Genomic DNA, 20,889 nt, shown 5'->3' with positions numbered 1-20,889 from the left:
CGTTCAACAGTGTGGAAGACGTACCAAAAATTCAACGAGTTCTGTTGACGACGCGACGCGTTAGGAAAACCGGTATCTCTAACAACTAACAGCCGAACTAATTGTAGGAGAACTTATATCTGAAATATCTGATCGTTCTCTATGACGAATGCTGAAACGTATGCACTATCCAAATTACTGTCCACGTCTCGTACACGCACTTCACGAAAATGATTTCGATCGCAGGAGTGGTCCCTTGGATGCAGTCAGGATGATCAGCATTCCAATTTGTGGTCGGATGAAGTAACCTTCAAGCTGAACGGTACGGTCAATCGGCATAACTGCGTGTACTGGAACGACCAGAATCCTCACGTCTTCATTGAAGAAGTATTAAACCTGCCTGGGGTGTGTGTGTAGGCAGGTCTCCATAGGGGAGATCTCGTAACTCCGAACTGTAATTGAAGCAGAATTTGAAACTTTTCGTGGATAGCTTGACATGCTTCTCTGGACATGCCTCTCCGTTGAGAGGTAACGTTTTATTGAATACCTTTTGTAATTTTCATTAATAAATTTATTTTGACCCTTCATTTTTTTCTCTTAATGCAAAATTGTTGCCTAACTTATGCCGACCTCTGTTTTTTTATTAGCTATCAGGAATATTTATTGATATGTCGGCATCGTTTCTTTTTTTTTTTTCTCAAATAATACAAAACAAGTTCAGAATTTTGGCTTCTTTACTATGTTCAATCTCAGACATTGTTGTATTTTTTGGCTATTCACAAAACGTTTGCTAACAATATTTATCGAAAGTTAAGCTGAGAACATACTGAATCATGTCAACTATAATCAAAATATGCTGAAAATTATGTGTTATTCTCTTTATTAGATAAAACCAAGTGTCATTGATTCCAATACAGTAAACTTAGAGAGGCAGAACAAAAAACACTAGTATTCTTTATATGTACCTATAGGCAAATTTCTTAATTTCCATGCGTAATTTTTTTTTAATGAGTATTAAAAATATCAATCAATCCGATCTTCATCTCTGCATCATTTTACTATTCATATAACTAACTTCATGAAAATACACCAATTTGTATAGAGAAAGAAGGCTCACCATCTTATTTGTGTAACAGCAAATTGTTCTGCTAGAAATCAGATATCAAAACCATCTATGGTTTTAATATTCCTCTCCTAATAAAATCCTTATCTATCACTTTCTCACCTGATATTTAACCTCTCTAGCCTTGGAACATTTTTTTTTGAAATATTTGTAAATTGTTGATTTAAAAGTCAGAAGGTTAAAGATGATTAGACAAAAATAAACCTCAATGTTTGATTATAAAACATATTTCTCAATAGAAATTGGAATCTTCCAAATTATTTATGATTATAACATGTAGGTTATTGTACTGGAAAAGTATCAAATCATTCTTTAAGCTGACACATATTCTTCAAGGAAAATTCTACTGAAGCTGGATATATAGAAGAAACATGGCTTAATATCCGAGCTCTAATGTCCGCCAATGTGTCCGCTTTTCTTATAGAAAATTATGGAAGAGGAGAGGGAGAATTTATAACTTAGTTACAAGGAATCTTTATGTATAATTGGTGATTTTCTAGTAAAGATGTAAGCAAAAATATTATCAGATAATAATTTACATCTTTACTTCTAGTATATTTAGTTTATCGTAAGTAACATCACAGCAGACAGCATTTTCTGTTTATGAAGGTAAGATAGATTATTCCCAATAGTATTCAAATGTTGTCTCTTCGCCATCAGTCATCCACTCATTTGTCCTAAAATATTCTATATGGAATATCCCTAAATTGTAATTAAAAATTTTCTTTGACTCTTTTGTGCTCACCGATAAGTTCATCATATCACCAATTACATTAAAGGTGATATAAAACGTCAAAATTCTACAGCGAAAGTAGGTTGTACAAATTTAGTTGACATACCTATGAAGATTTTTCCTCAGTTGATAAGGGCTAGTTCTAATTTCAATACAGAATTATCAAGCTTTGAATATTGGTTGTGAACCTAACATCCAGGCTGTTACTGGTTTAATTGTTTTGTATATATTCCAAATGGGGCGCTGGTTATTTGACAATGTTCATGGATGGACTATTTTTTGGAACATTCGAAATAGTTTAATTCACAAAAACTCCTTTTAACTCGGAGAAGACAATAGTTGAGAGTAAATTATACTTATAAATTTTTCCCCACACTGTATAAACTTCTAGATTTCGAATTGATCCATAACATCGATAATCACTGTATAAATATGAATACCACTCCTCCTTTGCGAGTGGTGAATCAACTCTACGATCAAAAAACGAACTAAAAAAAGAGAATGAAGTTGTGAAAGCAATTATTATGTTGCCAGAACAAGAGGCAATGCTTTTGTCGATTTCTTTTTATTTTGTATTCGTTATATCTTGTTTTACCCTCCATATAAATGTTATACACAGTGTTAAGATTTGCAGGGGCGTAAATATATATATATATTTATATTTTTTTAAGAATGGAATCAGGCCTTCAGGTACTACACTATGTTATTATCTTATTCGTTTAGCTTCATCTTTAATTGTCTGTATGCTTTTACATCTTAATCGCAGATACTGCCAAAGCATTTATTTATGTATTGCTGTTCATGTAAATTACCATCATTTTCCGGTTATTCGATTTTTTTTTATTTATTCGCCACTATAGAGAAGGTACAATTATTAAATATGTAGAACGATAAATATAATCTTGAAGTCACTGTGGGGTGATTACCTTTTCCACTTCAAATAATATAAAGAAATAATTGATCATATGAGAACCATATAAGTGCTTAAGTAGTTGAAATCACCAAAATTTTATTAGCTTAGAAATTTTATCTAAAATTCAAGTGGGGTATACGAATTAACATTTTTTTCCAAATTTGTATGAAATTATGGATAATATGGAAATAAACGTACCAAATAAATATTACGCATAGTCTCAATAAGAAAGTAAATTTAGTATTGTCATATTCAATCTTAGCACACATTTTGCGCCATTTCGAAGAAATCGACAACAGGTTGGATTGGGAAGCTCTTTATCTAAACGAATACACAAAATTAAGATTATTAGTTCACACATTATCATTCATGTTTTGTTCATATTTGAGAAAAATGAACAATCATCAATCAATCATTAAATTTCATATAACCATAATCACATGAAGCCGCATTCATAGTAGTCTCAGTCAAGATTTTTGAATTCCTGAATTCCCAACAAGACAAACTTCACCTTTAATCGAATTCATCGAGTTTTCTATGATGAGAACATTCCAAACTTAAATTATTTTATGAAATAAACTTTATTGAAGGAATTTGAATATCGTGCTCTTCTTCTTTCTTCAATGTAAGCAAAATGCTTGTTTTTCCTCGAATCCTCTGCCGTTTAATTATTAAAGAAGTTGTCGCTCCATCTCTTGCGGGGTCTTTCAACGCTTCGACTCCCGAAGGGCGACTTGTCTCTAGCTATTTTGACCATTCTATCGTCATTCATTAGATCATTGTGTTCGTTCCATTCTCTCTTTCTTTCCAATATATATGTTTTTATGATGTTACATGGATTTGCCTGTTGTCTAGAAGGTGTACCACGTCCTCCAGTTGTATTCGGTCAAACGCCTTTCCCAGATCTATAAAACACATGAACGCCGGTTTGTTATACCCGATGGATTTATCAGTTATTTGTCGCAATACAAATATCGCAAATGTACAAGATCTTCCTGATCTGAATCCTTGCAGTTCATCGCTCTATGTGGTGATTTCATTTATTTTGTATGTCATGATCTTTGTTACTACCTTCAAAGTTGTATTTAGAAGGTTTATGCCTAGGTAGTATTCGGGTATATTTCTCCTCTTTTGAGCAGTAAAATTGTGATACTTAGGCGCCATTTAATGATGTAATAGGATTTTGCGAGTTATAGCTTTTAGCAGCTGTTTTAGGCTTCTCCCGCTGTATTTAAAACGTTCATTATGAATGCCGTCTGGGCCTGGACTTTTTCTGATCTTAAGTTTCATTAATACGGTTTCTATATCTCTTTCTTCTATTTCAGCAGCTCCGTTAGTTGTGATTTTTGGAGTGTCCGGTAGGGTTTCTGTATCTTCTTTTTGAAAATTCTTCAAGATATTGGACCCAAGTGTCCTTTGTTATGTGGTTTGAGCTAATATATTTCCTTGAAAAGAAAAGAAAGAAAACAAGCATTTGAATATAGTTGTTAATATTCTTATAAGTGCATATGAAATAATTAAGCTTGCAGTTGCTTAAGTACTTGCTAAAAATTTTTCAATTTCATGAATTCACTGAAAGATCAATTCTAATTTTATATAATTCCTGTTTATTTGATTTTTTAGAACACAGATCCTGACGTACACCGTTCTTCCATACTCCGTAATGAAATTTCTCTAGTTATTATTAGTTAAACCGTGGAGCAGTTTTGATAAGCAAAGAAAAATAATAAACTACGTACTAATTTCATTCTGATCTTAATATAGACTGGACAATACTTTGTTTCAAATAACATTCGCTGTACGGATACCCTCAGATGGGTTTTCTACTTTTCTTTTTCAAAGATTTTCCGTACGATAGGGATAATGACAACCAACCAATACTGAATAGTGGTTGAGGTAAGTAAATTCCTACTGGTTCATTTGTTTATCCGTGTTTATGTTAGTAGCATTTGCTTAAAAGAAAATGAAATAACAGTGTCCAAGGGTCATATATCAATGAGCGATAACAATACCCTTTTTCTAACATTGGTATCAGTTTGTTGTCTGTTCGTTAAATTTAAATTCATCAATAGCGTTATCGCTACCTTAAAGATTAATTCATGGGATGGTAAGGCTGTTCAAGAATTGCAGAATTAACCTAGAATTAGCCGCCATGAAGGATAATTAAAGCTATCCTACCAATTTCTTCACAATGCTCATCTTGAGAGAAATTTCGGCAGCATATTTTACTTGCGATATAAGATTCTAAAACTATTAGGTGTCCACCAAGCTACCATCACTTTAGTTAGCGTCATATATTTGATGAGTTTGAAAACTTTGAATAGTAACCAAGGAACCGTTAAAAATTTTTCATTGTATCAGTCATAAATGTGTGAAATAGAATAAAAAAATTAGCTGGAATCTTCTCCAAATGAAGTAGTTGGGAGAATAGTTCATTAAAGTATACCTTAGTGTTACTGAATCAAGACAGAAATATAATATACATTGAGAAGAATTTAATAAGTGACTTTCAAAGTATGAATGAATTACATTAAAAAAATTCAAAAATCGGTCCCATAGAACGCCTGACGGAGCTCGGAATTGGAAATCAATTTTGATTTAATATAAATTTTAATGGATTAAAAATATCCACTTTTGGAAATAATGTAAATTCTATACATATCCGTGATATATCAAATAATGTTGAAATGTATTCAATTTTTAAATACGAAGTTAGTAGCTTTTCTATTGTTAACTTCAAAATAATAATAATAATATATCTTGATTGAATCGTCCTGTGAGGCTCATTTATAAATTACCGAACTTCTTTCTACCTGAAATATTACTCTGATAATGTGGCTTGTAAGTATATCTCGAATGTTTTGATCCCTTTTGTTTGGAGATAATTTAAAAAAGGGCAATACAGATACAGACGCAGGAGATACTTTACGACGTGTGAAGAGGGCAATGAAATTTTCACCCCATTTCAATTTGAAGCACAAAGAGTGCTTTACTTTGAAGAAGATTTATTGATAACGGGGTTTTATTGTTGATGATTTTATTCCCAGTAGAAGGTAATATTGTGCGAATATGTTTATTTCGGCTTTGGTTGTGGTTGACTCACAATAAAATAGACTGTTTCTTTTTTAATATGGTTTGCTGCTATATATTGAGAAAGAGGAATTGTATACCTTCCGATATATTGTTCTAATACAATACCTATTTACGGTCTATTAACAGCCCCTTTCAACTGTTAAATAAATAAAAAATCGGATCAGGAAGAGAAACAGGAATGAGATCATCAATTTACTCTAGAAATAAGTCTTAAACAAAAATATTTCAATGTACTATTTAGAATAAATAGAATATTTCTAACTATGCATTGACGTTGAATATATTATATCCTGTTAAATAAATCACGTATTATGGAGTGGAAACGAATTCAATTTTGTGAGGAAAAACAAAATTTTCTATTGCTTCGTTTTTTAGCCAAATTTGAGTCATGATGGAAATTTGTGGGAATTTGATTAAATCGTCTTAATCTCAATACAGGAACATTTTGAGACTCAATTTTTTATTATTACTATAATAGATGCAGCATTTTTTTTATGTCTTTATCACATGTTGAAATTTTCCCATTCGATTCCCATTCACCTTAATGATGTAAGGTGCTATTACTAACGCAATTGGAACAGTTTGTTATTTTATTCAAAATTAACTATTTTCCTGGTCCGAATATATAAATTCAAATTTGACGACGTACTTTCAATTATTTAATTAAAAGCATAAATTTTCTTTTACATTAGCCAATATTGAAGTTACTGCCTGATTTATTACTATATGAATTATAATAAAATATAATTATCAATAAATTCAATTTACTCAAATATACCTACTTATATCCTCCAGAATAGTCTCCATTCAATTAAATAACACTTTCTCAGCGGTGTTACTAAATCCTTAGCAGTCCTGGATGTCTAATTTCATCGAACCGGTATTCGGTAGTTTGGTAGAGAGCCAAAGTAACAGAGAGCAAAGTCGGGATTGTATGGAGGCCGACGGTGCTTGGACTTTCAGTCAATATTGCTGTATGAGGTTCTATGAATGTGCGCTGATAAATTGTCATTCAAAAGCTTCTCCAAAGCGCTTTTCATCTGTTTAGGTCACGCAATATTTCCATTACTTCTATAAATTATCCTTTAGTGATAGTGTGAAATGTCAAATGTCAAATGTCAACATTGTCAATTTATTCTATCTTTGACTTTTGGCCATATTAATTAAGAGCATTTGCACTCATGAGAATGTTTCTAAATCATGGTTAGTTCTTCATCAGAAATATTTTGACTAGTTTTTGCAAGATTGCAAGATTAAAACTCAGCTAAATGTGAAATTGTTGATATATTCACCTGTTAACAAATGCTGGTCGTTCATAAACAAGCCGACTTACTGATGAATTTGTGCAAGTCTGAGATCAATCGGAAATATCAAGGTGAGCTGGATAATTTTGGCGTAAACCTCGTATACACAGAAAGTAGAGTGAAATTCATTCGAAGCTATAAAATTATAATATATAAATTGTTAATGTGCATGAATGATTAAAATTCCAGAACCTCACAAATATACGGAATACAGCACAAATAGAAGATGCATTTAATTTTTTAAACTGTTTTATTCAATCGCTACACTAGTGACAAAATGAGTCAAATGTGGTCATATAATTTTTTTATCATGTTTTAAATTGAGAAATTTTTAAAAGTAAATTTTTAACATTGCAGCTCTGATTGAAAATTGTTACATATTGCAACATGAATATTTATCATCAAAATAGATACTTGGTTATAAATATTTGTTATCTCATCTAATCTGTCACCGAAAACCAAAATTTGAAGGGGTCTTTTATGGAATATCTTTCGGTCAACCTGTAATATGACGATAAGAGTATAATGTGACCAATAGCTACTTTACTAATGTTTTAAAAAAAATTAAGTATCCAATGAAATATCCACATATTTTGTCTACTACAAAACATTTCGATATTTAGATAACTCAGCCTAAGACTGAACATATTTCAACTAACTAAAAAATGGTAGATGAAGAGGTAAAGAAAGGACACCAAAAATGTAACATTTCTTAGTCAATTCAAGTCAAATCCCCTAATCAGAAATCAGAGATTTGACTTTAGAGCAATATAAAATAGTAAATTCATACCAACCATACTCATAAATGTTTCATTTGTGCTGAATGGAAAGTGAAAATGGAAAGCTTATTATTGGTATTTCTGTTTTACATGTGAACAAAAAGGACGCGTTAATAATAGATGTGATGTGTGTGTAACATTCAGTTAATGTGACCTTCAAGAACTACTTACATACCAAAATAAAATAGTGTTAAATTTAACGGTTTATTTTACCTTCAAAAAATGATTACTTCCTCTGCGTCTTGAATTAAGTCCAGGTTTTTTACTTTCTTAAATATTAATATTGTCTGTGAGCGAAACCCAAATTTATATTTGTAGGTCTAGAAACTACAAAAAATAAATGAAAATTCAGTATTCATTTCATGCTCAGGAAGCCTTTCAGTTTCAGTCTTATTAGGAAATCTCAATTCTACGCCATATGTTGAGATAATTTAGCAAATTTATTATAAAATGAAATGTTACTTGTCATTACATTACACTTTCTGGACTTGCATTTGGATTTTTCTCAATGAAACTAGGTATTCTATTTTCATATTATTATTTTATTTATTGCTAGAGCCAATATTTATTTGGAGCAATATCATTGGTTCTTTATGAATTATTTGATCCATTTCTTTGCAAAATTGTTGGTCGTTAATTCATGGGTCGAATCATCATAACATCAGATTTTATTCATTCAACTTATGTGATTTGATAAATACATGGTTGTGTAATAAACCTCACACGTTATTCGAACATTTCTAGATCACATTTTAATTAATTTTTATTTTTCGTAGAATGAGAACTTTTTGTTATAAGGAACAAAATATCCTAACACGCATACATTTCGAGGACAAAAACGGCAATTATTATTTGGAATGATCAGAAATGTTAGAGCTCCTTTAAAACGAGTGTATATACTCAGAAGAAGATTATGCCAATAATGGAAAATTATGGGAAAAATTTAACCCTAGTAACGCTACTAGTAATAAAATTATTTTAAAAATGACTATGGTATGAATAGAAATACTTTTAAGTATTTTATAGAAAAGTTGTTTTTGATTAATTTCAGAGCATATTGAAAGCTGGACACATTTACTTAAGATAATCTCACTGTCAATATTATAAAATTGCCTCTATGTTACTGTTTTTTGTGTAATATTTCACTTTCAACATCATTTCAATAATTAAATTGTACGCGTTTTATTACAGAAAATGATCAAAGCGAAATTCTATTCTCTGTATTCAAAACCAAGTTTTTTCATACAATAATTTCTAAACTTAAAAGAGCATTTAAATTTGTATACATATGTAACTAGATATTCTATACCAAATTCATATAAAACTCCAATATACAACCGAAAATAACTAAGAAAATGTAAAATAGTTATTTATGTAATAAGTGTGTAAAGTAGACTTTTTTGGACGAATATGAATATTCTCGCAATGACATGAGCTGAAAAGAGGCCTTTACACACTAATTGCATATAATATTTTATCGAATTACAAAAGTTTATTAGTAATTTCTTTCACGCACTAGTGCGTAAAGTAAGTTTCATTTTTCTTAAGAAGAAAATATAACGTTTATATTGATTTTTGATAAAATATATTATATGTTAAATAATATTTTGAACAAAATTAGAACATACGCATTAGTGCGTAAAGTATGTTTCACACATGTGTCTATAGAACGTACTTTACGCACGGTAGTGGAAAAAGTTATTTTATTTGACATCTAAATTTAATCGAACAACCCAATATATTTCATTCATTCTATTTTCAAATATTTTAACATCTAAAGAAATTTATTTAATGTAAAGCTACACACAGTGACATCATGATGGGAAATATGAAATTAGGATAATATAATGATATGTTAATCGCATGTTTCTTGTTATTATTGACTAGCATTTAGTCAAAATTCATTACTATTGAATAAAATCTGTATGAAACATTAATGTAGCCAATTTGCATGAATTTAAAACGACTAGAAATGAACCCACAAAAACTTTCGAGTACTAAATCTCCAAGTTATTTATGGGAATTTGATAGCCTCGTGCCTTCACAGATACTAACCAACGACGAAGCAACAACTTGGATCCAACAGGTGTATATATTTTGCTAACGTCTGCACAATCGAATATAAACCCTGTTGGGTAATAATGCGGCGGGTAAAAGCAATGGCTTGTGACCCTAGAGCCATAAATATCCTCGGGAGTCTTTGGGAAAGCAAAGGGACAAGAAATGACGGTTCAAAATAGACACCGATTTTACTTCTCAGTTATCTCTACGAGGACAGTTTTGAAAGTTTTCTACAGAAGTATACATCCATTCAACTATTTTTAAGGAATGCAATAATTATATTTATCCAAGATAATCGATAATTTGGTGCATAATGGATTCTATCTAGAGAGACATGTTGAAACAAAGGATGATATTTTATATTTATTTGTTTATACTTATTTCTCTCCTGTTTGCTCATTTATTATGAAATAATAGTTGTGAAATTTTCTAAAGAGTATATTATAATAGATTGATTATAAGGTATAATATTTTGAAGAAAATCGAAAGTTTCTACAGAAATCTCGTCATACCTCAGCATAAACAGAATCAATCGTTTTATAATTTGAAAGATTTAGAGGCAATATATCTCAAGGTAGCAGTGCACATACAACAGTGATATTCTCGAAATATAAAACCAAAGAGTCTATTCTAGCCATTAAGACGAAGCTACCGAAAAAATTGCTGCTTACCATATAAGCCTGTCTATCAATGTATCAGCCATTTTTTGCAATTCTTGATAACCAATACTGCAAAAGTTGCTCTTCGGTGAGCATTTCTACCAGTGATGGTGTCAAACTTTTAGTTTCTGCCGTGTGAGCAAAAACTTAATAATAAAATTAAATATGTCAAATATGTAGATCATATGATAATTTATAAATATATCCACACGTCAGCATTTTTCATTAGGTATGAAACAACTGTTTTAATATATTTGATAAACAAGATGTAGTTCACTTCATGGGGTTGGAAGAAGATCGACTACCTAGAGTGGTCTCTATTCGTCAACAGGAAAATTTCCTCAACACAATTTTTGGAAACTGTAAAGACAGATATAATGCAATAAGCGACCTCAAATATTTACATTTTTTCGCCCTTTTGCATGTACTAATTGTCAAGACCTGTCGTGATTGACTCACCATCTAAAAAGGATTTATACGATACCAAGGAGAAGACATTCCGTTATCGAAGCAATTTACTTGCACCAAACAATAGAACAAGAAGAAGAGGAAGCAGAAGTAATAGACAATGATTCCTCATTTTTGAAAATATTCATTTGTGTTTATAAAAATCATACCAATTTTTAGCTTTTAACTTTATGTCAATCCATTACGCTTCTTTAGGATTGGCTCCCATATCATGACCATCACAATAAAAGAATTGGAATCAAAATGGTTCCATTCCAGCTTATTTTTGATGAGGAACAAAGCGTCGGCAAGTTTTTCTGACCTCATTCTTCGTATATCATTTGGCAAATCTTCCATTACCCTTGTGGACTGCAGAGCTTATAATTTTTCTACTTGAAATAAAACATTGACAATAATTTTCTACGACTTTGAATAACGGAAAAGGTCAATTATTCGTTTTCTATTGTGAACATATAACCATCCATCCAAATATTGGATGTTAATGTATTATTCAAGAGATATGTTTGACCCTAAACACGATGTCTCTAAAGCGACTATTTTAGCAGATTAAGAAGCCGTAGCGGTCCCAGATTGTAGCTGCTAGTCTTAATACATGAAGGAAGAAGACATAATCGTTGAAATAGAGTAAAATTGGTATATAATGATATTATTAGTATATTGAGACAATTGAGAAGGGCTACTTATAGCAATACCTAATTTTATACTAAAAGACAAAGATGCACAATTAACATTAAAGGGAATAATTCATATGAAACATGATTAGATAGTATAATATATAGCTCCTATTTCAAGCAGTAAATCGTATTACTATAGTCGTTTGAATTGATCATTAGCCTAACTGAAATTGTCTATAAAAATACATAGATTATGGAGTATAATCAAATGAAAAATTATATATACTTCCTTTGTACTCAAACTGTATGATTATTATCGAAAAAAGACAATTTATTTTCAACATAAAGGTTAAGAAAAATATTTGAAACATTGGTTTGTTGCATAATATTTTAAGATTACCTCGTATTTCTGCCATATGTGAATTAGGGGTGTTACAGATGCATTTTTATGTGACTAATTCCAACGAGTACGTATCTAAAAATGTCAATTTTGTTTCCGTCCTTTTGTCCCAATTTTAAATTATTGGGTTATTCGGTTTTTGGAAATAATGGGAGAAATTTGACTCAATTGCGAATCGAATGTATGAATAGGCTATTAGAGGCGTGACAAACGCAATATACTGATATATTTGGTTAGTGGCTCAAATGAATCAGAAAAACTTATGAAATAAGGCAACAAACTTTATTCCAAGATTTTTATATCAGTAACTATACGTTATGTCGAATCGTCTTCGTAAAAGAAATTTTATGGACTTTCACTAAATCTTTTTTATAGAAATACATCTCGTCCAACACACAATTATTTGACATTGACAGAACATGAATATTATCACTCTCACACTTCCTTATTCATAGATATAGTTTAGTTCAAAATGTCAAGTTTTTTCAGTCATTTTACTGTATTTTTTTAAAAATATATCAAAATATAGATCAATTTTGAAAATTATATTTGTCTAAATTCAATTTTCTTTTTTGTTTTGTATTTTGATAATTACAAAAACACAGGATTAGAAGAAATCAGTTATTATCAGTTATTTCATTTCATTTTTAATTAATAAGTGATTTTAATATCTACAGATATTTTATTTTTTAAATCAATGGTTGAACTTGGCCTTCAATTTCTTGGTTTTGATTTTGATTATTTTCATGAAGTTATAACCTAAAATGTTGGAGAAATATGACAGCTTTAAAGACAAATAACTTCAATCAATTAAAGTAACAACCAGTTTCTCGTTGTCTAGAATGTTTGCTTAGTATATCTTTGGGATGATACTATACTGATGACTAATTGTTCAAAAGAAATCGAATTTTATTAACAATAATTGATCTCAATGATAAATTTATCATTGTTATATTCTCACGATATTTATATTGTTTAGAAGTACAGGCAAGAATTCTATTATAGTACAAAAATAATAGAACAGGCAAGTCGGATGACACAAACTCTTCACTCTTTCAGCAAAGTTTAATGGACAAGAAACCTTAATAAAACTATTAATATAAGTATACATGTATGGAATACAGTGTTAATTGTTTTAAATATTACTTAACCCAAACTTTACCAGATTGAGAATATTTTATAAATAAACATTGCCACAGAATGCCACATATTCTCTCAGATGTTTTTTGTACAACTACAGATAAAAGTGAGAAGCATCACTTACTCCCTATTGGCAATCAAGCTGAGAATCTATGAAACAGTGGCCTCTACCTATGTGGCTTTGGTTCTGCCAGTTTCAGAAATTCAGTAACAAGAAAGGGCATTTTCCCAAATGCATTTATACCAACTAGAATGGTAGCTCACTTTTTATTCATGTATTTCAGGAAAAAAACAGAAGGGCGCAGTGCAATGTCAATATACCTCCCTATAAGACAGAAAGAACGACTGAATTTCGTTTTTATGTTTGGAAGTTGTATGATCAATGATTTATTTGTCATTTCGATAAGTCTTCTACCAATAAATTACACAATATTCATGCCAACAGGCTCCATGCGAAAATAGTTACAGCTTCCATCAAGTATGTCTTATCAGCTTGTTCATGCGTTGAATTTTTTCCGTTTGAAATATTTGTTATCATTTGAATATTAAAATGCAGTTTGCAGTTTAATGTCATTCCAAATTCTCCTATTTAATTATTAAAATAGGTTAGTTATAGAAAAAAAAATTGTATGCCATTTGTTTTAAAAGTGATTTCATTTTGTTGTTGAAACTGTTTAATTCGCTTGACTCATTTCATTCCCAAACTAAAAAAATCACTTATAGGACTCACTTCATAAATAACTATAATTACGTTTATTGAGTTACATCTATTATAACAAAATGTTTAAGTAAAGTAAGGAATTCTCATTATCCTATTATCCGAAGATACTCATCAATTTTTGTGTTAATGCTGTCGTGAAATACATCGACATTAGATGACTCTTTCTTCTTTTTGATTCAAAACATGAGATTTTTGGACTACATAGTCGCATCAAGGAATTAATTTAATAGTAAAACTACAAGTTATTGGCTTCTCATTGTCTTCAAGCTACTCAATTGAGTTTTGAAATAAAAGAGAGACTATGAGATAAACTTAATTACGAATTGTATTTCATTAGACAATTTCACGAACAAAATAAAAGGTCAAAAACACAATCCATGATTACGTCCTTGAAAATACAAATTTATTTAACGAATCATAATGATGTTTTCGCAATAACACTAACTATATTCAGATATCAATGATATAATCGGAATAACATATTTGAAAATATTTTCCAGTAATTGAAAGTAGTAGTCTACTTATCAATTAATGTTTGTAGAACACCTAGAAGTTTATCATTATTTTATATTACATTTAGATAGTTGTTGAACCATTTCATAATAATCGATAGTTCACTAAAATTTATTAATTGGTTTCTGGAAAATGTGGATTTTTATACAATACTAGCAACCACAAGCCAAAATTATTAATATTTAAAAAAAAAGGTATAAAAGTAAAGTTGTAACAAATATGGTAAAGAAGAAATATAAATGTAATGAGATACAGAAAATGGAAAATATTGTATTGATAAATTGTAGAATGCATTCCAATATTTGCAATTGAGAACCAAACATCTTCATTTCACGTACATGTTTTCAATTCATTTTTTGTTTTCATACTTTTTTTGACTCGTTTTCTCTAACTTCAAATATCATCATGGACACTCGATTTTACATTTGGTATTCTATACAGCTTTCTGACATTTCCGGGGACTTTCTCGAGGAGTTAAAAAGAATAAAGCTATTCCAATTTTCACTCAGCGCTTCTTACTTCATCTGAAAATAAGTACTTTATACTTACAAAACTTTACGAAAGTCATGATGATTAATTGTTACATGTAAAGCCATTTTAAATGACATATTTTAAATGTTTATACAATTTTCATGTCACTCAATGTGTTGGATAACTTGCCAGATCTTTGTTTATAAATAGCAAACATTATAAAGTAGTAAACGCTTAATATCCTCGAAATATTATTAAATTCATTATGATGTGCATATAAGATGTATTTGTATTAATAAAATTATTCATGTTCAAAAATAAATATGAGCTTGAGGAATAAGAAAATTCTAAAATATAACCTCGAAATTGAGCAGTATACATTTTACATTCAAATTTACTCGAAAAATCATTACATATCATCAGCAATCATTTATTTCGTCGTTATTATGAGAAGTATGAGAGAATGTAATGGTCCATTATTAAAAATTGAGGAAAGGAATTTGAATCAAAACAAACTAATAAATAAGTTGTTAACAGATTCTCGGTATAACTTCAATGACTGAGTAGCTGATGGGGAAAAAATTTTTAGCGAAAAAGAAATAAAATAACTGTAGTGACCGTTTCTATATTTTGAAATAATTTTACTGAAAACCCTATAACCAAAATAACCACTAATTCCATTAGTTCACTTAGTAACACATCTATTTTACGTTACATTAAGGTGACATTCTAGTACTACTTTCGAAGTTATAAAAGAAAAATGAGATAATCACTATTTTAAAGTTTCTAAATTGGAAGATTTTGTTGTTGAGATTATTTAGCTATATAAAAATGTCAACTAATGTTTTAGAAGTTTACAGAGCTTGTCTAGAAATTTCAAAAGTGACCTTTTGTTTTATTTCTCACCGACATGATCCCACCATATATCTATCAGAAATGTTTAAAAACCATTTCTCGTACCGATTTAAACAAATTATTTTTTCTATTCCAAAATTGCTATAAAACAGAAAACAAAATTATATAAATTAGTTCTTGATTGCTGATTGATTTATATACGTAAACTATTTTATTAATGTAAACCAAAACCACATTATTCACAGTTCAATCCAGGATAAATCATCGAAATACTTAAATAGAAAGGTTTTATTAATTGCTTTGTTAAGTAAAGGATAACCCAAATGTTATGAGCCCCTTTTTTGATCGAAAACAGTTTAAGGTTTGGATTTTGTATAGTTTCTACAAGAAAATAAACAAATTTTAGTACACACTAAACAGTTTGAAAGTTCAACGTCGTGTTTAGAAAAGATACGTCTTTTACCAGCTGTTTGAAATTGCATAAGTAACAAAATATATATATATATATATATATATATATATATATATATATATATATATATATATATATATATATATATATATATAATCACTAATGTGAATGAAACAAAAGAAAAACTTTGGTAAAATTCTTATCTTCTTTTTCTATGCTTTATTCAAGTATATTTGACATACGAGGTCAGGCTATTGGATAACGAGACTGGTTACGAAAAAGGGTTTTATTATAAAAATTACTCTACAGTCGGATGCTCACCTTCCCCTTGCCACACACCTTTACATACGTTTTTTCCATTGATCGAAGCAGTGCTGGTCTTCTTTGTGAGGGCCATCAGGAGCTATGCCGTTTTTTGCTTTACCGCTGCCATCGACTCAAATCGGGTCCCTTTCAAAGAAGATCTTTTTCTAACCTTTCAAGGAAATCTGAGCAGACCCGTAGACGCTAGGGTGTCAGGAGTCAGATTTTTGGCACCTACATCGCACAGAATTTGTCATGTGTAATTCCTCTTGTAAAATTTTTCTAACTGTTTCTTTATCGGCATTTACAGCCTCGGAAATCATCCGGATGCTCATTCGATGATCTGCACGCATAATTTGGTTGATTTTGGTCACTTTTTCCGAGTTGAAACAGTCATATGGCGATCTGGGCGCTGGTCATCTTCAGTCCTCTCTCGGCCCTTACTAAACTGCTTACACGACTCAAAAACACGCGCACGAGATAGAGAATTGTCCTCATAGTCCTCTTGCAACAATTTATAGTACTCAGTCGGAGTAACGAAAAATGTGAGATAAATACGTCGTTCCTGTTTTTCGTCACACATGGTTTTCGGCACGAGAAAAAACACGTTCGTTTCAAACTGCTACTGCACAAATACTATCATAGTGACGGAAACTTGTTTTGGAAAGTGCATAGACATGATATCTAGATACCCAATGCAGATATTCGTTTTTTACCCCACTCGTCAAGGCCCTCTAGGCGCGCAGTCTTGTTATTTAATAGCCAGACCTCGTATTCTGTGTTTATTCTGTATTATACTAGATAGATTATATATTAAACTGTTCATATTGTTTCTCTTACTGGTGAATAATATGGAACAGACATTCTATACGTAAAAGTGAAAAATAAATAATTATTCCGTCTTCAGCGGAGTTCCATTCTTAAAAGACAACTTGTACTAGGGTTGCTACTTAAGTTTTGTGATAAATCAACCTGATGTGAATATGTCAAACATGAAATTGCCATTATAAACCATACTCAGTGTTACTATACGAGTACCATTTGAGTTGTTTGCAGATACTTGATACATTTAACTTGATCAAAAAATGGAATTGAATCTTGAACATTATCGTGCGATGATTTTCTATGACTTTCGACGTGGATTAAACTAAGATCAATGTGCCGATCAACTCGATTTGAATTTTGATAAGGAAGCACCACCTCGAGCCTCCAGTTTTCGCTGGTTTTCCGAATTCAATTGTGTGGCACTTCGCTACAGAATGAATTTACATCGTGTCGATTGATGCAAATAAATACTGAAAAAATTCAATCTTGGTGCTTCAAAAAACGTCTATAAGATCGTGACAGGAGACGAATCATAGATCTATGAATATCAACCCAAAACTAAACAAAAATCGACTGTAAGGATCGTTCAAAACCAGCCCAATCCAACAAAATCTGCTCGCGCCCAATAACAAGACAATAATCGCGATTTAATTCCATTTTTTCATGGAGATGAATTTTTCAAGTATCTGTAAATAACTTAACACTCGTATAACAACTCGTTCTGAGTGCGTTCACCATTAAAAGTGTTGCGGTATCGCACTAGAACTTAATTTGTAAATACAAGTTATTCTAGGTAAAAAAACATTGCGTCTTATGTAGATTATTCTCATTTCTTCATCTAAATATTACTTTGGAATTATATCCATTGTTTACTTTCATTCATATAACTCCTTAAATCTATTTAAAAAACCCACATTCGGGATACGTGCACAAATCAAAATCCTAATCTATTTTATGTCCTTGATGTTATATGTCAAAAGTTCACAGCCGATGTTAGAATCAAAACATTCGACTGAAAATCATTTCTTTTGATTAATTGTGTTACGATTCACTTAATCGTTCTCGTATCTTTTCTCTACATAAAGGAAAGTTGAAAAGTATTTCATTTATATCTCTGTTGAAAGTTGAAATTGGCGTATTGACGAAGACAGTTTCCGTTTCACGACTCCGAAATGCTAATCCATCATCTATTTATGAAATCTGTAGTTGTAGTTTTTGTTACGTATATAAAAACCATGATACAATGCATCTTTCTCCAAGTATAGTCTAGTTAGTATCTTATACTTCGTATTTCCCGCTGATTTTATACCGCTTTGTTTCAACTGCTTCAAGACAGGAGTGATTGATGATTTATTTTGTGGTGTCTGCCCGGTAGGTCTGAGTCTTCTATCGGTCGATGGACATTTTTGGGCGGCTTTATTCGTGTTCGATTGAGTCTTAATATCATAACGTCTAAAAGTTAACACAGAAAACAGTGTTGTTATAAATATAGTTTATTACTCCAAAATTATAGCAAGTAACGTTAGTAATCAATCTGTTTATTTATCTACCAGGGAAATGGAGCCATTTCAGAATTAAAATTTTTTTTAATGACTTCAGTGATAACTACGCAGCTGGAGTGAGAAAATACGAAATTTTCATTTATCACATTAATTGTAATTTTTTAACTGTGCTTTCTCATTCAAACAAAACAACCTAAATGAACCTAACGAAACTTTCATTTATCTACTATTTTCGCACATCGAATTTTCATAAGAACATTAATTTATGGTCCTATAAGGTAGGTGTAGGGAATATGCCCATGTTGTTCATATGCCCACACCCCTAAATTTCTACTTGCTTGTGGTAGATATCAGATGGCATAGTAAATGTTAACCGTCACCATTTGGGGTAGTATTATCCTATGAAGATGACAAGTCCAGAAAACATTCAATTAGTGAAAGAAAGGATCTTTAAATATGACAAAAATTTGCAAGGCGATATCACAGTGCACTGCAAAAGCACCGTCGAGTAGAATGTTGTGGTTGATTTTTAGAACTTTCCCGTGAGAATCCAGAAAGTATAATTCGATCAATTGTACCGGGTAATGTAAATTTTGGTTTTTTACTATGAAAGAGCAAAGGTCTCGAAAAGTACAAAAAAATTGACGGGAGAGTATCCTTTTGATTGACTTCAAAGAATAAAAGACTAACGTGAACTCAGCTTCGAGTTACAGAGGTATTTGAATCAAAAAATTATCGACGGAAAACACGGCAAAATTGGCCGAGGTGTTGCTTCATTACAATGCTCCAGCCCACCTACTTCGCTTCCCAAGGGTACTGTGCCTCTCACAGATGGCACACCCACCATATAGCTCTGACCTGATCTCGTCCTACTAGTTTTTGTTCGTAAATCCGAAGACTGTGTTAAGGGGTAAGAGATTTAACAGCGAGGATGAAATTAAACAGGCAGTATACGGACATTTTGACTCTAAAGATAGATATCTTTATAGTGGCATAGAAGCTTTAGTCTGAAGTTATGAAGAGTGTGTGTGGAAATGAAGGAAAAATATATGTTAAGGTAAGAACCGCACTTCGTATACATACATATTTTGTTACTTGTATGACTCCAAGTAAATTCAGTAACAACAGGAATTTTTAGAATAGTTGACTAACATACTCCAAAATATTACTTCGTACATAATCAAATAACAAACATGCTTTACCTTTTTATTAGAACAAGAAAAGTTCAACAGATGTTAGCGAGTAGACAGGAATGAATAATAAAAATCAAGATAAAATTATTTCCAGACTAGACATTTTTATTTTTGAGTCAGTGAACTGATTCGCTTGTGGAGATAATAAATTGGTATATCTATTTTTAAACTATTGAATGATTTAATAAAAGCTCAAATCGTAGCCATCATGTTACGCAGAATTCTGACTTGACTGGTGTATCAGGAGAAAATTCATCAAAATAACTTGTTTCTATACATTCACTATTTGCTTTTTCCATAGGAATGAAATAATTAATTGAAATGAATGATAAAAATGATGCCCAGATACGTAAGCTCCTCACAATTTACAATGTTCTGCATCCACGTGGCGATATTGAGCGTTTGTATATTCCTAAAAAAGAATGAAGTAGAAATATGATTAGAAATCTAGAACATCGCCAAGGAAGGAATCAGCAGTTACTTATTGAAACAAGAGTAATAATTCTTGTAAATGGTATACAAACAATATTACAGTACTTCAAAATAATATAATGGAGCAAAGTAGAGAGAAGACGAGAATAAGGAACAGAACATAAAGTAGAAAGAACAGAAAATGAAGCTACAGAAAAAAAATATTACAAAATAGGAAACCGAGCCATCCTTGGAAAAATAGCAAATGACGTTATCAGAGAAACTATCCAACCCATGATTATAGCCATAATACATACTCTGTCGTTTTTTCACTGAAACCATCCATCAAATTGTTGCATACATAAAACACAATTTACAGGCAGCTCCACTGGAGCATTGCCTTATGATAAATCTGGT

General features: G+C 31.0%; 1 protein-coding gene across 2 annotated transcripts in view; it reads left to right on the top strand.

The window, feature by feature from the left end:
* Positions 1 to 20,889, top strand: part of LOC130442511 (homeotic protein Sex combs reduced-like) — a 95,818-nt gene that overhangs the window by 11,941 nt on the left and 62,988 nt on the right. Inside the window, exon 2 of one of the 2 annotated variants that reach the window (XM_056776675.1) lies at positions 4,372 to 4,400. The exons of the other annotated variant lie outside the window; for it this stretch is intronic. Coding sequence (XP_056632653.1) covers positions 4,372 to 4,385 — 14 coding nt within the window. The 3' untranslated portion in view covers positions 4,386 to 4,400. Of the gene's footprint in view, positions 1 to 4,371; positions 4,401 to 20,889 lie in introns of those variants that run through there. 2 annotated transcript variants of the gene reach the window in all.

The sequence above is a fragment of the Diorhabda sublineata genome, chromosome 4, assembly GCF_026230105.1.
Source record: "Diorhabda sublineata isolate icDioSubl1.1 chromosome 4, icDioSubl1.1, whole genome shotgun sequence".
Taxonomy (NCBI): Eukaryota; Metazoa; Arthropoda; class Insecta; order Coleoptera; family Chrysomelidae; genus Diorhabda; species Diorhabda sublineata.
Note: the sequence above shows the minus strand (reverse complement) of the source record. Positions and strands in the feature narration are given on the sequence as shown.